Genomic DNA, 19,047 nt, shown 5'->3' on the forward strand with positions numbered 1-19,047 from the left:
GTGTGGTGTGTGTATGTATGTGTGTGTATGCGTGTGGTGTGGTGTGTGGTGTGTTGCATAAAACCTACTGAATCCATTTAGTTTTGCTCATGCGCACATGTGTTTAGGGCTGACCACTTGTTAGGGGGCTCATCTTTGGAGAAAACTGATTCTCTTTCCTCAGGAGCCATTGATTGCCTATAGCTCTTTGTCTAAAGGTAGAACCTTATGAAATCCATCCCCCATACATGTAGTACACTAACAGGTCCATGCAGATCTTGTTTAGATGCCCCTGTGTTGAGATTTCATGAGTGCACCGTCTCTATTATGACCCTGTGAAGTGTGGTCTTCTGACTCTTACTATTTTTTCTCTCCGTCTTCCATGATGTTGCCTGAACTTGGGTACAAGGGTTGCACTGTAGATCTATTATTTGGGGCCTGGACATCCCCCAAAGTATTACCTATTCTGAGTAGCTTAGATTGTGGTGATCTGTGTGGCTTAAGGACTGACCTAACTAGGGTGGCAAGGGAATGTAGAAACCAAAGGCACACAGACACACCATGCTGGCTAGTTTTATATCAACTTGACATAAGATAGAGTCATCTGAAAGGAGGGAACCTCAACTGAGAAAATGCCCCCATTAGATCTGGCTGTAGAGCATTTTCTTAATTAGTGACTCATGCAGGAGGGCTCATCCCATTGTGAGTGGAGCCATCCCTGAGCTGGTGGTCTTAGATTCTGAAAAAAAAAAAAAATCAGGCTGAGCAAGCCAGGAAGAGCAAGCCAGTAAGCAGCTCTCCTCCAAGTTCTCCGCATGAGTTCCTGACTCCAGGTTCCTGCTGTGTTTGAGTCCCTTCAGTGATGGACTGGAAGTGTAAACTACAATAAACCCTTTTCTCGAGTTTGTTCGGTTATGGTGCTTCATCACACACCCTAACTAGGACAGAAATTGATACCAAGATCATGCGGCATTGCTGTGACTCACCTGATAATCTTGTTTGGGGGAAGATTATGGAAGGACTTTGGAACATTGAGCAAGAAACGCCATTGAGTGCTGAAAGCTCAGTGGGATGTTCTAGAGATCTTGGAAATAAGAGTGTTGAGAGCAGTGAGTGCAGACAATGGAGGCCTGGCTCGTGGAGTTTCAGAGGGAAGCAAAGACTCTCCAGAGTCTTTTGTGTGAAGAATCTGTGGTGTCTGGTCAGCTGGGGCTGAAGAATCAGCTGTGATTGAGAAGAGACCAGCATCACTGAGGGGAAGTCTCCTGGAAAGTGTTTCCTCAGGATCAGTACTCAGAAGCTGTGTTCCAGGGGAAGCCAAGGTTGTACCTCATGCTGACACATCACCCAGGTGGTATTTGTTTTGAAGGTACAAAGGGGTCATGGAGAGAAGCTAAGACTTGGCACTGTGAGAGGCCAGGAGAGGCCATTGGTGAAGGTTCATCCTCAAGATTAGCTGAAGTCCATAACTGGAGAGTCATGAAGAGAACTTGAGGCTTGGCACCATGAAAAGATCCCAGGAGAGGATATTGGTGAGAGTATAGCCCAGTTGCAGCAGAAGACCCTAGTGTCTTAGAGATGCCAGTACCATGGGATAACCGCCAAGAACAGCTTTAGTGAGGAGAGGAGCCAGCTGGAGCCTAGAAGACAAGCTGTGTGTGCTGAGGAGGCAGAGCTGAAGAAGTGACCCAAGCTCTTTGGAGGAGTCCAGAAGATCATGAGTGGATCCCAGATAATTAGACATTGAGTTATATATACTCTTGGAGTTTGGTTTGCTTAGCTCAGATTATGACTGGGCACTGGTTCTTCTCTCTTACAAAAGTATTGAATTTATTTTTTATTTTACAGGAGCCCACAGTTGAGAGACTTTGAATTTTAAAATACTTTGGTTTTTATCTTCATTTATGTGCATTGGTGTTTTGCCATGGATGTCAGGTCCCCTGAAACTGGAATTACAGAAACTCATGAGCTGTCATGTGGGTGCTGGGAATTGAACCTGGGTACTCTGGAAGAGCAATCAGTGCTCTTAACCCGTGAGCCATCTCTCAGTCCCTTTGGATTTTAAAGAGACTGAATTTTTTGTTAAATAATTTTTTATTAGTTCAAATTAGGATCAAGCTTGCTTCACATGTCAGTCCCTTCTCCCTCTCCCTCTCCCTCTCCTTCTCCCTCCTCTCCCCCCAACCCCCACCCAGCCCCCTCCCCTCTCCCCTCTCCACTTCCCATGGAGGGTAGGGCCCTCCACAGGGACTCCCCAAATTCCACAACATCATCCTGGTCCAGGCCTAGGCCCTCCCCCATGTGTCCAGGCCAAGAGTGCATCCCTTCATGTGGGATGGGCTCTCAAAGTCCCTTCTTACACCAGGGAAAAATACCACTACCAGAGTCCCCATAGAGTGTCGAGGCCTCCTCATTGACATCCATGTTCAGAGGTCTGGATCAGTCCCGTGATGGCCTCCCAGACAGCAGTCTGGGGTCAATGTGCTCCCCCTGTTCAGGCCAGCTGTTTCTGTGGGATTCACCAGCTGGCCCCTGCCCCTTTGATCTTCATTCCTCCCTCTCTGCAACTGGGTTCCAGAGTTCAGTTCAGTGTATAGCTGTGGGTGTCTGCCTCTGCTTTCATCAGCTACTGGATGAGGGTTCTAGGATGGCATATAAAGTAGTCATCAGTCTCATTATAGGGGAAAGACATTTAGGGTAACCTCTCCACAATTGCCTAGATTGTCAGTTGGTGTCATCCTTGTAGATCTCTGGAAATCTCCCTAGTGCCGGATCTCTCCTTGGACCTATAATGGCTCCCTCTGTTATGATATCTTTCATCCTGCTCTCCTCTATTCTTCCCCCAACTCAACATTTCTGCTCCTCCTTTTCCTCCTCTCCCCTCCTCTTCTCCTCTCATTCTGCCAGCTCCCTCTCCCCTACCCTCATGCTCCCAATTAGCTCAGGAGATCCTGCCCCTTCCCATTCTCAGGGGTCCATGCATCTTTCTCTTAGAGTCCTTCTTGTTTCCTAGTTTCTTTGGTGATGAGGATTGTAGGCTGGTAATCCTTCCTTTGCTCTATGTCTAAAATTCATATATGAGTGAGTACATACCATGTTTGTCTTTTTGTGACTGGTTTGCCTCACTCAGGATGGTTTCTTCTAGTTCCATCCATTTGCCTGCGAATTTCAAGATTCCATTGCTTATTTGTGCTGAGTAGTATTCCGTTGTGTAAATGCACCACATTTTCTTTATCTATTCTTCAGTTGAGGGGCATCTAGGTTGCTTCCAGGTTCTGGCTATTACAAACAATGCTGCTATGAACATGGTTGAACATATGTCCTTGTTGTATGAACATGCATTATTTGGGTATATGACCAAGAGAAGAATTGCTGGATCTTGAGATAGACTGATTCCCGTTTTTCTGAGCAACCGCCATACTGATTTCCAAAGTGGATGTACAAGTTTGTACTCCCACCAGCAATGGAGGAGTGTTCTTTTTTCTCCACATCGTCTCCAGCATTGATTGTCATTGGTGTTTTTGATTTTAGCCATTCTGGCCAGTGTAAGAAGGTATCTCAGAGTTGTTTCACTGAATTTTTAAGTGTTTGGATTTCTAAAGATTGTGTGACTTTTAAATTTTGGAATGTTTATATTGTAATATTTATGTAAATGTGTGGTATTGGAGAATAATAAGAAAGAAAAGGTTATAGCTTAACAGTAATGTGTTTGTGTGTCAAGGTGACAAGGGGTCAATTGCGCTGGCTACTTTTATGTCAACTTGACACAAACTAGAGCCATCTGAAAGAAGGGAACCTCAATTGAGAAAGTGCTTCCATTAGATCTGACTGTAGGGCATTTTCTTAATTAGTGATTGATGGGGAGGGCCCAGCCCACTGTGGACAATGCCATACTTGGACTGGTGATTCAAGGTAGGCTGAGCAAGCCATGAGAAGCAAGCCAGTAAGCAGCACCCCTCTATGGTCTCTGCACCAGCCCTGCCTCTAGATTCCTGCCCTACTTGAGTTCCTACCCTGACTTCCCTCAATGATGGACTGTTATCTGGAAGTATAAGCTGAAATAGATCCTTTCCTCACCAAGTTGCTTTGGTCACAGTATTGTATCACAGTAATAGTAACCCTAACTAGGACACACATGCAGAAAAGATGGGATCAGGTGAGCAGTATACTTTGATGGAGATGCAGCAGCAGCAGCCTGGAAACTTATGTAGTTTGTTTTATACAGCTGAATCAAGGAAGTGAGTTTAGTGAGTCTCCATAGGCAATCTCTCTAGGGAGTAGTCTCAGGCTGCAAACAGCCTGGGCAAGGGAGCTGTGGTTGATAGTTTCTGCACACACTTCTAGCTTGAGCTAGAAGTCAATCATTTATTACATTTGTTACTTGGACCAGAGGGAGGCTTTCTCTTCTCTCTGAGCCTCACCTGGGGAAAGCTGTGCCATTTTTATGAGTCTGGGGCACTGAAGTTTTGGCATGGCTGCGCCCCTTCATCTGCTTCTCACAGTGGATTTCTGTAATTGTCTCTATCTGCTGAAAACAATAAGTTTCTTTGATGAGGGGTGAGAGCTACATATATCTGGGCATAATGAGAAGTATTTAGAAATGATACTGGTTTAGGGAAACAGCAGGTGGAGCTTCCCTCTAAGGTCCATGATCTCTCTAGCCATGGGTACCACATACACACACAGTTCCAGCTCAGCTCCTCCAAGCCCTCTGTCCAAAGCATGCCGTGTTCTCGGGAATAAGGTCTTACCTTCAAGTTCTGGGAGGCAAACAAGGTCAATGGCGGTAGCCTATACTGTTTTGAGGGTCTCTTGACCCTCCCCACGATGACTAACAACTTGAAGAAGGGAGGTTTCCCATGTTGGCCACTGGGGGTTTTGTCAGACAATCTATGGCTCTTTCAGAAAAAAAAAAAAAGTCATCCATGTGGCATAATTCCATTTAATCTGTGCATGTAAATGTTTGTGTGTGCACATATATATTCATATGTATCTTAATAAACTTATAAAACAGTGTTTTCCTATGGCTTTTTCAAACGTCCTCACTATTATTTATCTCTCCTTTTTTAGTCTCCCTTTATATCATTCTCCCTTAAATTCTTTTAATATTAATGTGAAACACAAAAGAAATCCTGAGCAGATGGGGCTGGAGAGATGGCTCAGAGGTTAAGAGCACTGACTGTTCTTCCAGAGGTCCTGAGTTCAATTCCCAGCAACCACATGGTGGCTCACAACCATCTATAATGAGATCTGGTGCCCTCTTCCAGCCTGCAGGCATACATGCAGACAGAACATTGTGTACATAATAAATAAAAAAAGAAATCCTGAGCAGAAAAAAATTAGGCTTGGGGTAGCATCATTTCTCATTTCAACCTATAGTAAGGGCCACAGTACTGAAGCAGCACTGTGCTGGCACAAAAATAGACCCATATGTAGCCCTTACAAAAATACCAAAAAATACAAATTGGATAGAAGAGAGCCTCTTCATCAAATGTCACTGAGAGAATTAAATTCCCCTGCGTAGAAGAATGAAACTCCACCCTCCACAAGAATAAACTCTAGATGGATAAAGATCTCGGTGTAAGGCCTGACAGGACTGGGAAGGGAGCTTGGTTGGTAAAGCATGGAGACCTTAGTTCTATCCCCAGCACCCACATAAAGGGCCTAATGTGATATTATAAGCTTGTAATCCCAGCACTGTGAAGGCAAAGACAGGAGGATCCCCAGGGCTCACTGGACAGCTAGTCTAACCTATAGCAAGCCCCAGGTCGTAGTAATGGTAAATAAGTAATAGTCAACTGAATAAAGAACCTCCAGTTGTGAGAAAAATCTTTTGTAGCTATATATTTGACAGAGGATTAATAACTAGAATATACAAGGCACTCAAAAAAAAACTAAACAAGACATCAAACAACCCAATCAATAAATAGGCTAATGAAGTGAACAGTTCCAAAGGATGAAATACCAATAGCCAGTAACCATGAAAAATGTTCAATTTCACCAGCCATCAGAAAAGTCAAATCAAAGCTATGTTGAGATTCCATCTTGATGTCTTTTCTCCCCCCACGTCCTGAATAGCATCTTTTGGTACTAATGAATGTTAGCAGTCTTCAGGAAGGAAGCTTCTAGGTCAGTACTTCATTTCTCTAAGTCCTGAGGCCAAAATGCATAGCATCTTAAGCAATATGGTCTTCCCATAAAATTCTGGTAGGCAAGCAATACTAAAGAGGTGGTGAGGCCTCATCTCCAGACTTCTTCAGGGATGAAAGTCTCCACCCTCTCATCACACATTCCCTTCCAGTTTCAAGTGTTCTCATACACACACACACACACACACACACACACACACACACACACACACACATATGAAACAGGGTCTCTTTATGACATAAAATCTATGTATTCTTGGCTGTCCTAGGACTTTCTGTATAGACCTGACTGACCTCAAACTCACAGAGAGCTATCTGTCTCTGTCTCCCAGTTGCCAGGATTAAAGGCATGCGCCATCAAGCCCAGCTTATTTTTGAGAATTTCATATCAGTACTGTATCTACATCATTTTCCCCCTCCCTCTGTCACCTCATCTGCCAATGTGTCTGTATTTTTTGTGTTCAGGTTGATGCTGAAAATTTCTGAGTATTTATTTAGGTTTCTGATTCTTAGCATATAATTCTTTTAATAATATGATTTACTTGTGTTCACATATTACACATATATTTACTTACGTGCATGTGTCCATGGGAGTGCCTGCCATGAAAGCACAGATGGTGGAGTCCAGAAGAGGCTATCAGGCTTCCTGGAGCTGGAGTTACAGGTGGGGGGGCTGACACCCCCTGATACTTCTACAAGCAGCCCCTACACTGAAGGCTCAGGGAGCATCAAGGAAGAAGAGGTGGAAAGATTGTGAAAGCCAGAGGACCAGGGCATCTGCTGCAAGATACTATCTTCTATACACGACAGGGAAGTTGTATCCCTGAAATCTCAACAATGTGGTTACCTGACAAATGACAACAATTGGCATGACAGTGTGCATGGGTCCCCACTCCCACATGAAGAACCCCAAGCAATGAGTGACTGCTAAGAGACAGGTAATTAGTCTACTCCAAGTGTGAGCCCCTGATAGGAGATCCAATCCCTAACAATCAGCCCTAAACACAGACACATAGGAGCAGCATTAAATAAACTCTGCAGGTCATATTTATAAGTGTGTGTGTGTGTGTGTGTGTGTGTGTGTGTGTGTGTGTGTGTGTGTGTAAAACAACAATAATTCAAGAATAAGAGGTCATGATTGGATTTTTTAATTTTTTATTTTAATTAGAAAGAAAATTATTTTACATGTCAATCCCAGGTCCCTCTCCCTCCCCTCATCCCCTGCCCCCCACAACTAACACCCTCCCTATCCCATACCCTTTCTGCTCTCCAGGGAGGGTGAGGCCTTCCATAGGGGGTCTTCAACGTCTGTCATATCCTTTGGGATAGGGCTTTGTGTCTAGGCTCAGGGAGTATCCCTCCATGTGGGATGGGCTCCCAAAGTCCATTTCTATGCTAGGGATAAGTACTGATCCACTACAAGAGGCTCCATAGATTTCCAAGGTCTCCTCACTGACACCCACATTCAGGGGATCTGGATCAGTCCCATGCTGGTTTCCCAGCTATCAGTCTGGGGTCCATGAGCTCCCCCCTTGTTCAGGTCAGCTGTTTCTGTGGGTTTCCTGGTGTGGACCCCTTTGCTCATCAGTCCTCCTTCTCTGCAACTGGATTTCAGTTCAGTTCAAGGTTTAGCTGTGGGTGTCTGCTTCTACTTCCACCAGCTGCTGGGTGAAGGCTATAGGATGCCATATGTATTAGCCATCAATCTCATTATCAGGAGAGGGCATTTAAGGTAGCATCTCCTCTGTTGCTTAGATTGTTAGTTGGTGTCATGGATTTTTTAAACTTCATATTTAAGAGTGTTAAATTGCATATGTGTACAGTGAAAAGAATGTTTAAGTTGAAAATACTGTACAGAATTTTTCACAGCTTTTTTTTTCAGCCAAACATTTTATTAGATTTGTAGAAGTGTCTGAACAACATGGTGACATTCTAGTTAATGAGGATGCATTTCTGGGAAGGGAGCTAAGGGAAGAGGCGGAGTAGATACAAAAGCAGAACTAGCCAGTGTTGGAAATGAAAGGGTTGTGTATCTGTTTTTCAGAATTTTGTGCATGTATACAGGAACGTGCCTATAACCTACTCATATATCAGTGATATTTTACATAATAATATTATGTAAAACACTAAAACATATTATTGGCCACCTCAGGTTCCTTTTCTATGATGTAACCCACTAAAGCAAGAGAAACACAAAGAAAGAGTAAGCCTGGAGGATCCACTCAGACTCAGGGCAGATCTGCTCAAGGTCTCTAAGGACCCCCTTCACTCTCCAAGGTGTAAGGATGACTCAAAGTCCCTCTGGCCATTGTTATTTGTAGAGCAGAATTGTGGAAAACTACTCTTCCCCTTTGGACATAAGGACTACGGAGATGAATCTTTATCCAGAAGTCTCTTGTGGGCTAGAAAGACAGTTCAGCCCTTAAAGGCTGATAACCAACTAAGGCGAATAACCAAAATTTTAAGAGCTCAGTGCCCAGAAGTCCCTTGCCTGTATCCCCTAGGACTAAGTCAAGGAAAGCCCACAGAAACCAAGTCAGACCCATGGCTTTTGTGCTGTGTTGGAAAGGATGTTCTCCAGGCATCCTCCACTGAGCAAGTTTTCACCTCGGGATCCAGGTAAGGATAAATCTTATTCAAAGCCATCTTCTCCCAAAACTGCCCACTCTGGGAACCCGTGAAAGTGGAAATCAGATCTTCATTTATGAACCCTTCTGCTATCCTTTGAGAAGAAAGGTGACTTCTTTACCTCTCTCTGCACTAAACTAAACCCTGTAACTGTCCATTCTACCAAGCAGCCTTTATCTGTCCTCCTTTTGGGGAGATGATATCTGTAATATTCAGAAGTTGAGTAGTGTGGGTTTGGTGTGGCTTTATCCATATCCAGTTCAGAAGATCTCAGGTCTCTGTGGACTCTTGTGCTAAATCCAGAGGGTGCAGTGAAAGCAGAGGGTGTTGTCCTCACTTCCATTTGGAGGGCTTCTGTCTGTGAAGCAGGCACTTCTGTTTGATCTGGCATACACGGGGACAAGGGGTTCCTATTCAGTAGCAAACACACATTCTTAGAATGTCTAAAATGGAATGGACCTTGGGAACCACCTAGTTTTCCAGACTTTTTCTTTTCATCTATTGCAGGTATTGCATGAGTGGCACTGCGTGTAAGTGGAGTTCAGAGGACAACTTGCAGGGGTCAGCGCCCTCCCTCCGTCCTTCGCTCTGTGGCTCCCAGGGACATCATTAGCCTTGTGGCAAGCACCTTTTCTCACTAAGCCATCTGACATACCCCACTGATATTGTTTTGTTTTGTTTTTCGAGACAGGGTTTCTCTGTGTAGCTTTAGAGCCTGTTCTGGCACTCGCTCTAGAGACCAGGCTGGTCTTGAACTCACAAAGATCTGCCTGCCTCTTCTTCCCAAGTGCTGGGATTAAAGGCGTGCACCGTCACCACCCAGTCCCCTACTGATATTTTTAATGAAAAATTCAAGTGATTTACAAATGTATGAGGACAGACAAAGGACAGACACTAGTCGTTGGTTAGAGATCCTGGGATGTTGGGTTCAGTTTTAGAGAGTGAAAAACCCAACATGACTGATGGATAACACACGTTTAGTTCTAGATTCTAGTTGCTAACTCTAAAATAAGGTTAGAGATATGCTTATCTGTACGAAGCCTAAGCATGAAGCTGTAAGGATTCCAGCATTTACCTTGGAAAGCAGGTTCTGCATGATTTTAGTCTATGTTGAATGCTGAGCCATTTCTGCTTTCTCCTTGCCTGATGGCAAGGGAGCTCAGTAGGGCAGCCTAATGGCCTATTTTCTTTTTTTTTAATTGAGCTAAACATTTTCCTCCACTCCCCTTTCCTCCTCCCCTCTTCCCTCCCACCCTCCCCCTGCCCCCCACACTCACAATTTACTCAGGAGATCTTGTCTTTTTCCCTTCCCAGGAGGATGTATGCATGTCTCTCTGAGGGTCCTCTTTGTTACCTAGGTTCTCTTCTTTCTCCTTTTCTAACCCTGTTTCTCTTTCCCTCCTTTCCTAATTCTTGTCCTCTACATATTTCCCACCCACCTTCTCCACTTTGGCCAGGAGGTCACTGCCCTGAGCTAGGAAATGCTGACAATCTGACACAGCAGAAATGCCACTGCCATGTAATCCCTCACTAATTCATCCTTTTGGGGTTGTGTAGCAGCGCTGGACAATCTTTTCATTTCTCATCCCTCAGACTGGACATTTGAATGCTCCATGGAAGTTAGAAATGTCACTGAGTTTGTGCTCCTGGGACTGACCAGCAACCCTCGGACTCGGGTGCTGCTCTTTGCACTGTTCTTGGTGATTTACCTGTTGACCCTCGTGGGGAACTTGCTGATGCTGCTAGTGATTAGCTGTGACCCCCACCTTCGTACCCCCATGTACTTCTTCCTGAGACACCTCTCCCTCATAGATGTTTTCTATTCTTCAGTCATTGCGCCTAAGTTGCTGAGGAGCCTTATTTCTGAGTGGAAGACTATATCCTTCTTTGGGTGTTTCGTTCAGATTGCCCTGGTCATATTTTCCGGGGCCACTGAAGCCTGCCTCCTCTCTGCCATGGCCTATGACCGGTTCCAGGCTGTGTGTTACCCACTGTTGTATGTGGTCACTATGAATGGAAAGGTATGTTCTGGGCTGGCAGTTTTATCTTGGACTGTAGGAATCAGTGTTAGCCTGATTAACACCCTCCTGCTAGCTCAAGAGCACTTCTGTGGCCCGAACCTAATCCACAGCTTTGCCTGTGAGATGCCTCCAGTGCTCTTGTTGGTCTGTTCTGACCCCCACACTACTGTCACCTCCATCCTGACAACCATGGTGATCTTAGGTTTTGGTACTCTGGTCCTACTACTGGGATCCTACAGCCGTATCATCATGACAGCCCTGAGCATCAACACAGCCACAGGTCGGAGCAAGATCTTCTCCACATGTTCTGCACACTTCCTTGTAGTCACCATCTTTTATGGTTCGGGAGTATTCAGGTGTGTCCCACAGTAGTTCGTCTTCATAAACGCCCTGTGTTCCTCTCCTATCTGCCCTGGGTCTACAGAACAGAGAGAGCATCAATACAGCAGGAAAGAATCATCCTGGAATTCCTAAGGCTTGAGCTCCAGCCCTGCTCTGCTGTGGTTTTCAAAAGGCTCACTCGAGCCAGTTTCCTCATAGACCATAAAGCGACGATAAGATTTCCCCTGCTTATTTCACAGCAATATTAGAAAAATATATCTTAGAAATTATAGTTAGATGAATACCTTTTCCTTAAAGATTGTGTATGTGCATGCACATGTGCGCGCGTGTGTGGTGTGTGTGTGTGTGTGTGTGTGTGTGTGTGTGTGTGTGTGTGTGTGACCTCCATGGGTACCATAAATTCCATGGGTACCATAAATTCATATGGTACCCATATACACATGCATGCAAACACCCATACACATATAATAATTAAGAATAATTATTATCAGTAATTTGCTATGGTTGTGAGAGTAATCTTCAGAGCCATATATGTAGGAAACAATGGCAGTATTATGAACTAGATACATAGTTTTGCAAGAAATAATCCTTACTAAATGAGAACACAGTGTGTCTGAACTGTTGTGAATAGAGGTAATGGAGAGTGTTATTATCATGTCTATTAGCCAAGATGCTCTGAAGACAGGGAAATGCTATGGAAATGCATTAGCCCTATTATCCTAACCTGAACCCCTTAATACACAGAACTTGTTTTCATGGGAGAGTTCCTTCCTGTGAGTTCACTCATACTTGGAGACATTTGAAGACAGAAATGACTGACTTCCCAGTGATCAGTCATTTCTAAATGTTGCCATGGTGACAGTCAGCAGGAGTGGGATGAACCATAGGAGCCAACAGTATTGAGATCCTCATCCCGAGTTCACTTTGTTCCTTTGTGTAATTCTTCCCAAGGTACATGACCCCAGCATCCGGCTCAGCCCTAGAGCAAGTGCTCTCTTTGCAGTACAGTGTGGTGACCCCGCTGCTAAACCCACTCATCTACAGCCTGAAGAACAAAGATGTAAAGGCAGCTCTGAGGAGGATGCTGACCAGGAGGTCCAGGCTGACCTTGTAGCACAGGCTCTCCTGCTCCATTGGGGTGGGAGTTGTAGAAGGAAGATACTAGAAGAAGGGATCCTACCACTCAGCCACCTCTATATTGCCATGACAGAGGAAGTTTCTCTTCCTCCACTGCCCTGCCCCTAGTTGAGAGAGAAATTAGGAAACTTCCAGAATAGAGCAGGTGATACCTAAGCCATTCAAGAGACTCAGTGCATTAGAAAATCATCAGGCTTCCACTAGCCATTTCCACAGCTCTTGGTTTTTTTCCTTCCCTGGTCCTTTATTTTGTCTGTACACAGAGTACAAAGCACCCTGTCAGACCACCAATGAGGATAGTGCCACGTTCCAGGAATGTAGCATCTTGGCTGAACAAGTCTCAACCCTCCATTTGTTTCCATCCCAAAGGATCCTATGCAAGATCTAAATCTCCACAATAAGTAAAACTGAAATGAATTAAGTGTGTCTCTGGAGTCCTGTCTTGATTCATAAAAGCAGTGCCCAGGACAGGGCTCACCAAATCCACAGTAGTGACCTGTGGATGAAGAAGCAATGACTCCATCTGAAGATGCTCTTCTCTTGCAAGGTCCTGGGAAACAAGGAGGGTGATGATCACTACCTTATTGTAAGTGTCCTGGGTGCAGAACTTCTATCAATAGCTTCTGTATCCCCATGGTCTTGTACATGCTGTTACTTAACAGTTACATTCAATAAATGACAGAAATGAGTGAATGATGGAGGAAAGGAAAGGAGAGAACATGTGAAAAGGAGAATTGCCTTCACAAGATATGTGTCCGAGGAATACCCTAGAGGAGAAACGGGAAGAGGAGACAACGAGACTCCGTGTTGTTGAGCACTGACCTGAGTCTTCACCATGAGTTCAGTACAGCAGGTCCTTCCTCCAAGCCTTCCCGCCTCCACCTGAGCCTGTGCTGCTTCGGGTTCAGGTCCTTGTTTCAGACCCAGAGGAGAGAGAAGTTGGAGAAAGCAGAACCAATGCCCTGCTGCCATCCTCAGGGATACTCTTTCCACAAGAAACCCTCCCAGGCAGAGCCATCATTTCCTACGCTGCTTCTTCTCAGATGCCGAGATGTCTGCGTTTGTCAAGACTGCTTCCATAGTCCAATCAGGGATAGAGTGTAGCCTGGTGGTAGAACACATGCATGGGAAAGCAAACAGCACCCTCATTGTTCCATGGATATAAACATGTCACCATGTGAGGTGACAGCATGTAAGTTCATTGTGGATATCATTCCACAATATATGCATATACCGAGGTCCATCTTTAACCTGTATTATTTCATTTGGAAGAAAGGAGAGGAAAGGAGGTGCCGGCCCTGCCTCTGTCCATCAGAAGGGACAATAGGGCTTGACTGAATCACAAAGGTAACATTTATTTTCACAAGACAATTCCCAATCCTGTGAATACTGTATGAATTGTTGAGTAAAGGAAATGCATAAGCCAGTGGAGATGAGAACAGACTAGGAACGAGAACTTGCGTGAGAGCTACAAATGCTGACCTCAAAGGCCTCAACTGTTACTTTACTGTTTGCTTTACTTAATGGATTCTTTTTCCACTTACCACACGAACACAGAACTAAAGGAAAGTACATTTTAAAACTGATCTAATGCCAGGCGGTACTGGTACATACCTTTAATCCCAGCACTCAGGAGGCAGAGACAGGCAGATCCCTGTGAGTTCAAGGCCAGCCTCATCTATAGATTGAGTTCCAGGACAGCCATGGCTACATAGAGAAACCCTGTCTCAAAAAAATAAAAATAAAAATAAAAACTGCTCTGAAGTACTGATGCCTAATAGGGATATACATGTGTTTGTATGCTTACCTTCTGTAGAAATAAATGACTGTTTTGTTTTGTTTTGTTTTTTAACTACTTCCATGCTAGCTCCTTGTTCTTGCTCCTCCAACCATCCTGCTAAAAACTTCTCTATTTGAAATTTATTGTTAGGTTCCTTCAAACTATTGATGACCATGACCTCATATGTGGTGTCCTGATATGCATAGGGTGAAGGCCAGTGCTGTGGTTTGAATGTTGAATGTCCCCTGCAGTGGATTGAATGAGATATGGGCCCCTCAGGCTCCTATGTTTGAATACTTGGTTTCCAATTAGGATTAAGAGGTGTGGACTTCTTGGAGGAAGTATGTCACTAGAGGTGGGCTTTGAGGTTTAAAAAGTTTCCCAGTTATTCTCTGTGTGTGTGTGTGTGTGTGTCTCTGTCTCTCTCCAGATATCTCTCTGACTCTGTTTCTGTCTGTCTGTCTGTCTCATCCTCTGCTTCCTGCTTGTACCTCAAGATGTGAGCTCTCAGCTAGCACTCCAGCATCATGTTTGCCTGCCTATTGCCATGCTCTCCACCATGATGGTCATGGCCCCTAACCCTCTAGAACCATGAGCCCCAAATTAAATGCTTTCTTCTATAAATCATGGTGTCTTATCACATAAATAGAAAAATAACTAAGATTTCCTCCAAAGAGCCACACATAAATATTTACCTTCCCCCACCTCCAGAGTAACAGTATTGGAAGGTGCTGTGGGCCCGGGAGGCTTATAGGTGAAGTCCCATCACAGAGTAGAGACGTGGGCACATAGTCCCACCTGTAACCAAGAAGCTACTGATACCTGCTTCAAGAGGGAAAATCAGTTTTCTTCAGTTGAGTGCCACAGGGCATATCAACCACACTTCAGGGCTGGCCTCATGCTCAGAATCACTTGGCCAATTAAAATCAGACTCCATGTGTGTTTTGAGTTTTGTTTGTTTGTTTTGACAGAGAGAAAGAACATGAAGGTAGGTGGGTAGGGAGGTGGGGGGGAGTCTTGGAGGATTGGGAAATGAGAAAGAACATGATAAAAATATATTGTATTAAATTCTCAAAGTACCAATAAAGATATTAAAATAAATGAAAGGTAGAGTTTACTGGGAATTCCATAGGTCACCGAGGCTGTCCTACAGCAAGATTGTAGGATCCCATGTCTCCTGTCTGCCCTGCCCCATTCCTCAGTTGAAGAATCACCATTTAATCCCAAGTGCAGTCCTGCAGGGATGCAGTGTCATCCACCACCTGTAACCATGTGATCCCGTGTGCAGTCCCTGCAGTGATGCACTGCCATCCACCACCTGTAACCATGTGATCCCATGTGCAGTCCTGCAGTGATGCAGTACCATTCAACATCCTCACCAGAAGCCACACTAATGGTGTCTCAAATCTTGGACTCTGAATCTCCAAGACTGTGAACCTAATAAACTCATCTCTTGGAAAATATCCTATACCTAACACTTCAAAGGTGGCTGACACAGCTGACACTGTGGTGCTGATCCGCAGGCATAGCCCAGCTTCGATGCCACAGCCCGCTTTGGTGGATTTTCTTCTCTTGCCGCTTGATGGAGCTGGTTCTTTATATGTTTCAACCATGAGGCCACCTGAGGCTACAGCTATGGCAAGTTGATGAGTAAGAAGGAAATGCACAAGTTCAGCTGACAGAATGAGCATCCAATGCTACCCTTTCACATGCACCCATGCTCAGAGCATGGATGAAACCCTGGGGACTTGGAGAAGCTTTTGTATCATAACTAGTAAGGGGAAAAGAGCATGCAATGTCACAAGAGAGATATCATACTGTTTAAATTCACACTGAAGTGTCATGACTGACACCAGATATTTCCTGAGAGAGTTTTCACTAGGCACAGCACAGATCTCTGCTCCCCACACACATACACCTAACTTGTGCCTATAGATTCCCTAAACATAGGAGCTTCATTTGGGAGTTGATGACTGCTAAGACAAGAGAAGCATAACTTGACTATCTGAAACCCCATGGAAACACATCTCTGGATGTCTATGAGGGTGTTCCCAGAATGTTTAGGTGAAGAGAAAAGACCTGCCTTGAATGCAGGCAGCACCACCATCTCATCAGCTGAATTGCAGACTGAATAAAAGAGAATGAATGGAAGTCCAGGATCCATCTCTGTCAGCTTCCAAACCGCAGACACAGGGGGATCAGCTTTCACAGTCCTGCCACCCTGGTGTACTGTACCTTCAAACCATGGGTCTCATCCTTCCTTAAGTGTTATCTAGAATATCCACACCTACTGGAAAAGTAACTAATACAAGGTCTTGGGAAGATAGAAAGAAAACAAGAGTTCATCCCCAGATAATTCAAACTGTAAGAAATCAAATTTTTGAGGTTTTGAAGCAGGAAGAGATATCAGAAAAACAGCTAAGCCAAAGCCTTCCTTCTGAAGGTGAAGCAGTTTGGAGCACACAGGACGAAGATGAGCAGCACACAGGACGGAGGTGAGTGACACATACTCAGACCAGCAATGAGCAGACAGAACAAGTGGCAAGACCTGGATCTGGCTCCTCTTCCACAATCCCATATATGGAAAGATCTGCAAGCAGCCTGCTTAAAAACAAGCAAAACTCGGGACACAAAAGCACAGAAAGTCCAAGTCAAAAGGCCCCATGTGAATAATTCTTAAGCATTGGTAACTTTATAGAAATCCCTGCATATATGTGATTTCCAGAGAAGAGTCTTGTCATAGCTCATCTTGGAAAATGAAGAAACTCCTCAGCCCTCTCAATCATCTATTAACTCATAACTACTCTGTCCTTTCACCACCCCACATGCTGTCAAAATCCCACCTATACTTCCAAATCCAGTTAAATTCCACGCCTTCCAGTCTAAATGTGTCTTCACACCCCTGTAACCCAGCAATCAGCTGGAGGATAGTGAATGGAAGTTCAGGCCTGAGCTATAAAATGAGATGTTATGTAAGAAAGAAAATCTACCACTTTCATACTCTATGGGAGTTGAGGTATAGATATGAGTGTGTGTGTGTGTGTGTGTGTGTGTGTGTGTGTGTGTGTGTGTGTGTGTGTGTGTGTGTGTGTGTGTGTGTGTGTAAGCCAGGAGTTGACCTGGAGTTTCATTTCTCAGTAGTCAACTGCATCATTTTTTGAAACAGAGCCTCTGGGATCACAGATGAGGTTAGACTGACAAACCATCAGCCCCCAAGGCTCCTCCTGTGTTCACCTCCCCAGAACTGGAACCACAGGCACACACCGCCATGCTCAGCTTCTATGCAGATGCTAAGGGATGAACTCAGGACTTCTCACTTGCTTGGGTAACCCTTTATCCACTGAGCTAATTCCCTGCCCATGGATGCTTTCTTGATCTCATTTTTTCCATTTCCCTCCAATACAAGTCATCTTTCCTCTTAAAAAATATGCAAGGATGGACTGGAGAAATGGCCTGGAAGTTACGAGCACTGGCTGCTCTTCCAGAGGACCCAGGTTCAGTTCCCACCACCCACATGGCAGCTCACACCTGTCTATGACTCCAGTTCCAGGGGATCTGACATCTTCACACAGATATACATGCAAGCAAGCACCAATACACATAAAATAAAAAATAAATGAACCATTTAAAGAGTTAAAAGAGTATGCAGTGCATATTTCTAACCTCTCTCTCCATTCTTCTGACACTATCCCTTGTATTACAACTATTTGTGTTGTCTCTCCTGCTAGTCCTCATAGGTGTGTAAATCCACGTGATTAAGGTGTTTAAATGCAAGTTACAAAAGTCTTGCCGGGCGTTGGTGGCGCACGCCTTTAATCCCAGCACTCGGGAGGCAGAGGCAGGTGGATCTCTGTGAGTGAGTTCGAGACCAGCCTGGTCTACAAGAGCTAGTTCCAGGACAGTCTCCAACGCCACAGAGAAACCCTGTCTCGAAAAACAAAAAACAAAACAAAACAAAAAGTCTAAGGATGTGCTAAGAAAGTGATTTAAGGTTAAAAAGAAGGAAACATGTTTAAGATTTCTTTCCCTCACTGTACTACTGTTGTATTAAGACTCTAAAAGGTCAAGTCTTAACATTAATTAATGGAATTCTGATAAGCTATTAATCTAGCTCTGTTAGGCACTGCTATTATTATTATAGTCACAGGTTGAAGAATTCAAATCCCCTTTGGTTGTTTTCTGAGTATAGACTTAAAAGTGTTTCTCATCATGCTAAAAACGTGTTTCATCTATATACACCCAGTTTTCTGGACAGAGGAAAGAGTGTCCATGCTTTTAACCAGAATTATTTGTGGGTCCCCAGTGACTCAAAGGCATAAGTCTACTGTAAGGATTCAGGCATTACGCTGGCCTGCCCCTGTTACCTGGAAGAATGCACTCAGGCAGGTGCAAAGGACCCCTTAAAAGACAGACCCATGCCCACATATGCTCTCTCTCTCTCTCTCTCTCTCTCTCTCTCTCTCTCTCTCTCTCTCTCTGTTCTTTCTGTCTTGCCTCTCTCTTCTCTTGCGCTCCTCTTTTGCTTTCTCACCCTTCGCCCCTTTCTCTCTCTCTCTCTTCTCCCCCTCTTACTCTCTCCCCTCCCCACCTTTTAATAAACTCAATGGTGAATATATCTCTTGGTTCGTGTTCCATCTCCATACCTCGAGTCTTTAACTTAAACAAAAGAACATTTACCTCCTTTTTGACAATGTGGATTTCAATACAGATTACAAACAGTGGGATTGCTAATGTGTCTAAAACTTGTCTCTTTAGCACATCGACCCCAGATGCTGTCAGGGAGGCCAGTACAAGACTGATCCAGACCCCTGAACATGGATGTCAATAAGGAGGCCTCTGCACTCCAGGGAGCCTCTGGTGGTGGATTAGTATTTTTCCCTGGTGCAAGAAGGGACTTTGAGAGCCCATCCCATGTGAAGGGTTACACTCTGGCCCTGGACACATGGGGAAGGGCCCAGGACCAGCACAGGAAGATTTGGTGGACTTTGCAGAGCCCCCGTTGAGGGCCCTA

At 44.5% G+C, this 19,047-nt stretch overlaps 1 protein-coding gene across 1 annotated transcript; it reads left to right on the top strand.

Annotated features, from left to right (window-relative positions):
- The first annotated feature begins 10,369 nt into the window (after positions 1-10,369).
- On the top strand, positions 10,370-12,233 carry LOC100764437 (olfactory receptor 8S1). Its single transcript, XM_027397857.1, has 2 exons — positions 10,370-11,133; positions 12,071-12,233. The coding sequence occupies exons 1-2, from the start codon at positions 10,370-10,372 to the stop codon at positions 12,231-12,233; spliced, it is 927 nt and encodes a 308-aa protein (XP_027253658.1).
- The last annotated feature ends 6,814 nt before the right edge of the window (positions 12,234-19,047 follow it).

This window comes from Cricetulus griseus, chromosome 2, assembly GCF_003668045.3.
Source record: "Cricetulus griseus strain 17A/GY chromosome 2, alternate assembly CriGri-PICRH-1.0, whole genome shotgun sequence".
In the NCBI taxonomy this organism is placed as follows: domain Eukaryota; kingdom Metazoa; phylum Chordata; class Mammalia; order Rodentia; family Cricetidae; genus Cricetulus; species Cricetulus griseus.

Bases quoted from the DNA above. Each gene is read 5' to 3' on its own strand.
- LOC100764437 (XM_027397857.1), top strand. From the start codon at position 10,370: ATGGAAGTTAGAAATGTCACTGAGTTTGTGCTCCTGGGACTGACCAGC. The intron at 11,134-12,070 runs GTGTGTCCCACA...ATTCTTCCCAAG, and splicing joins TATGGTTCGGGAGTATTCAG to GTACATGACCCCAGCATCCG.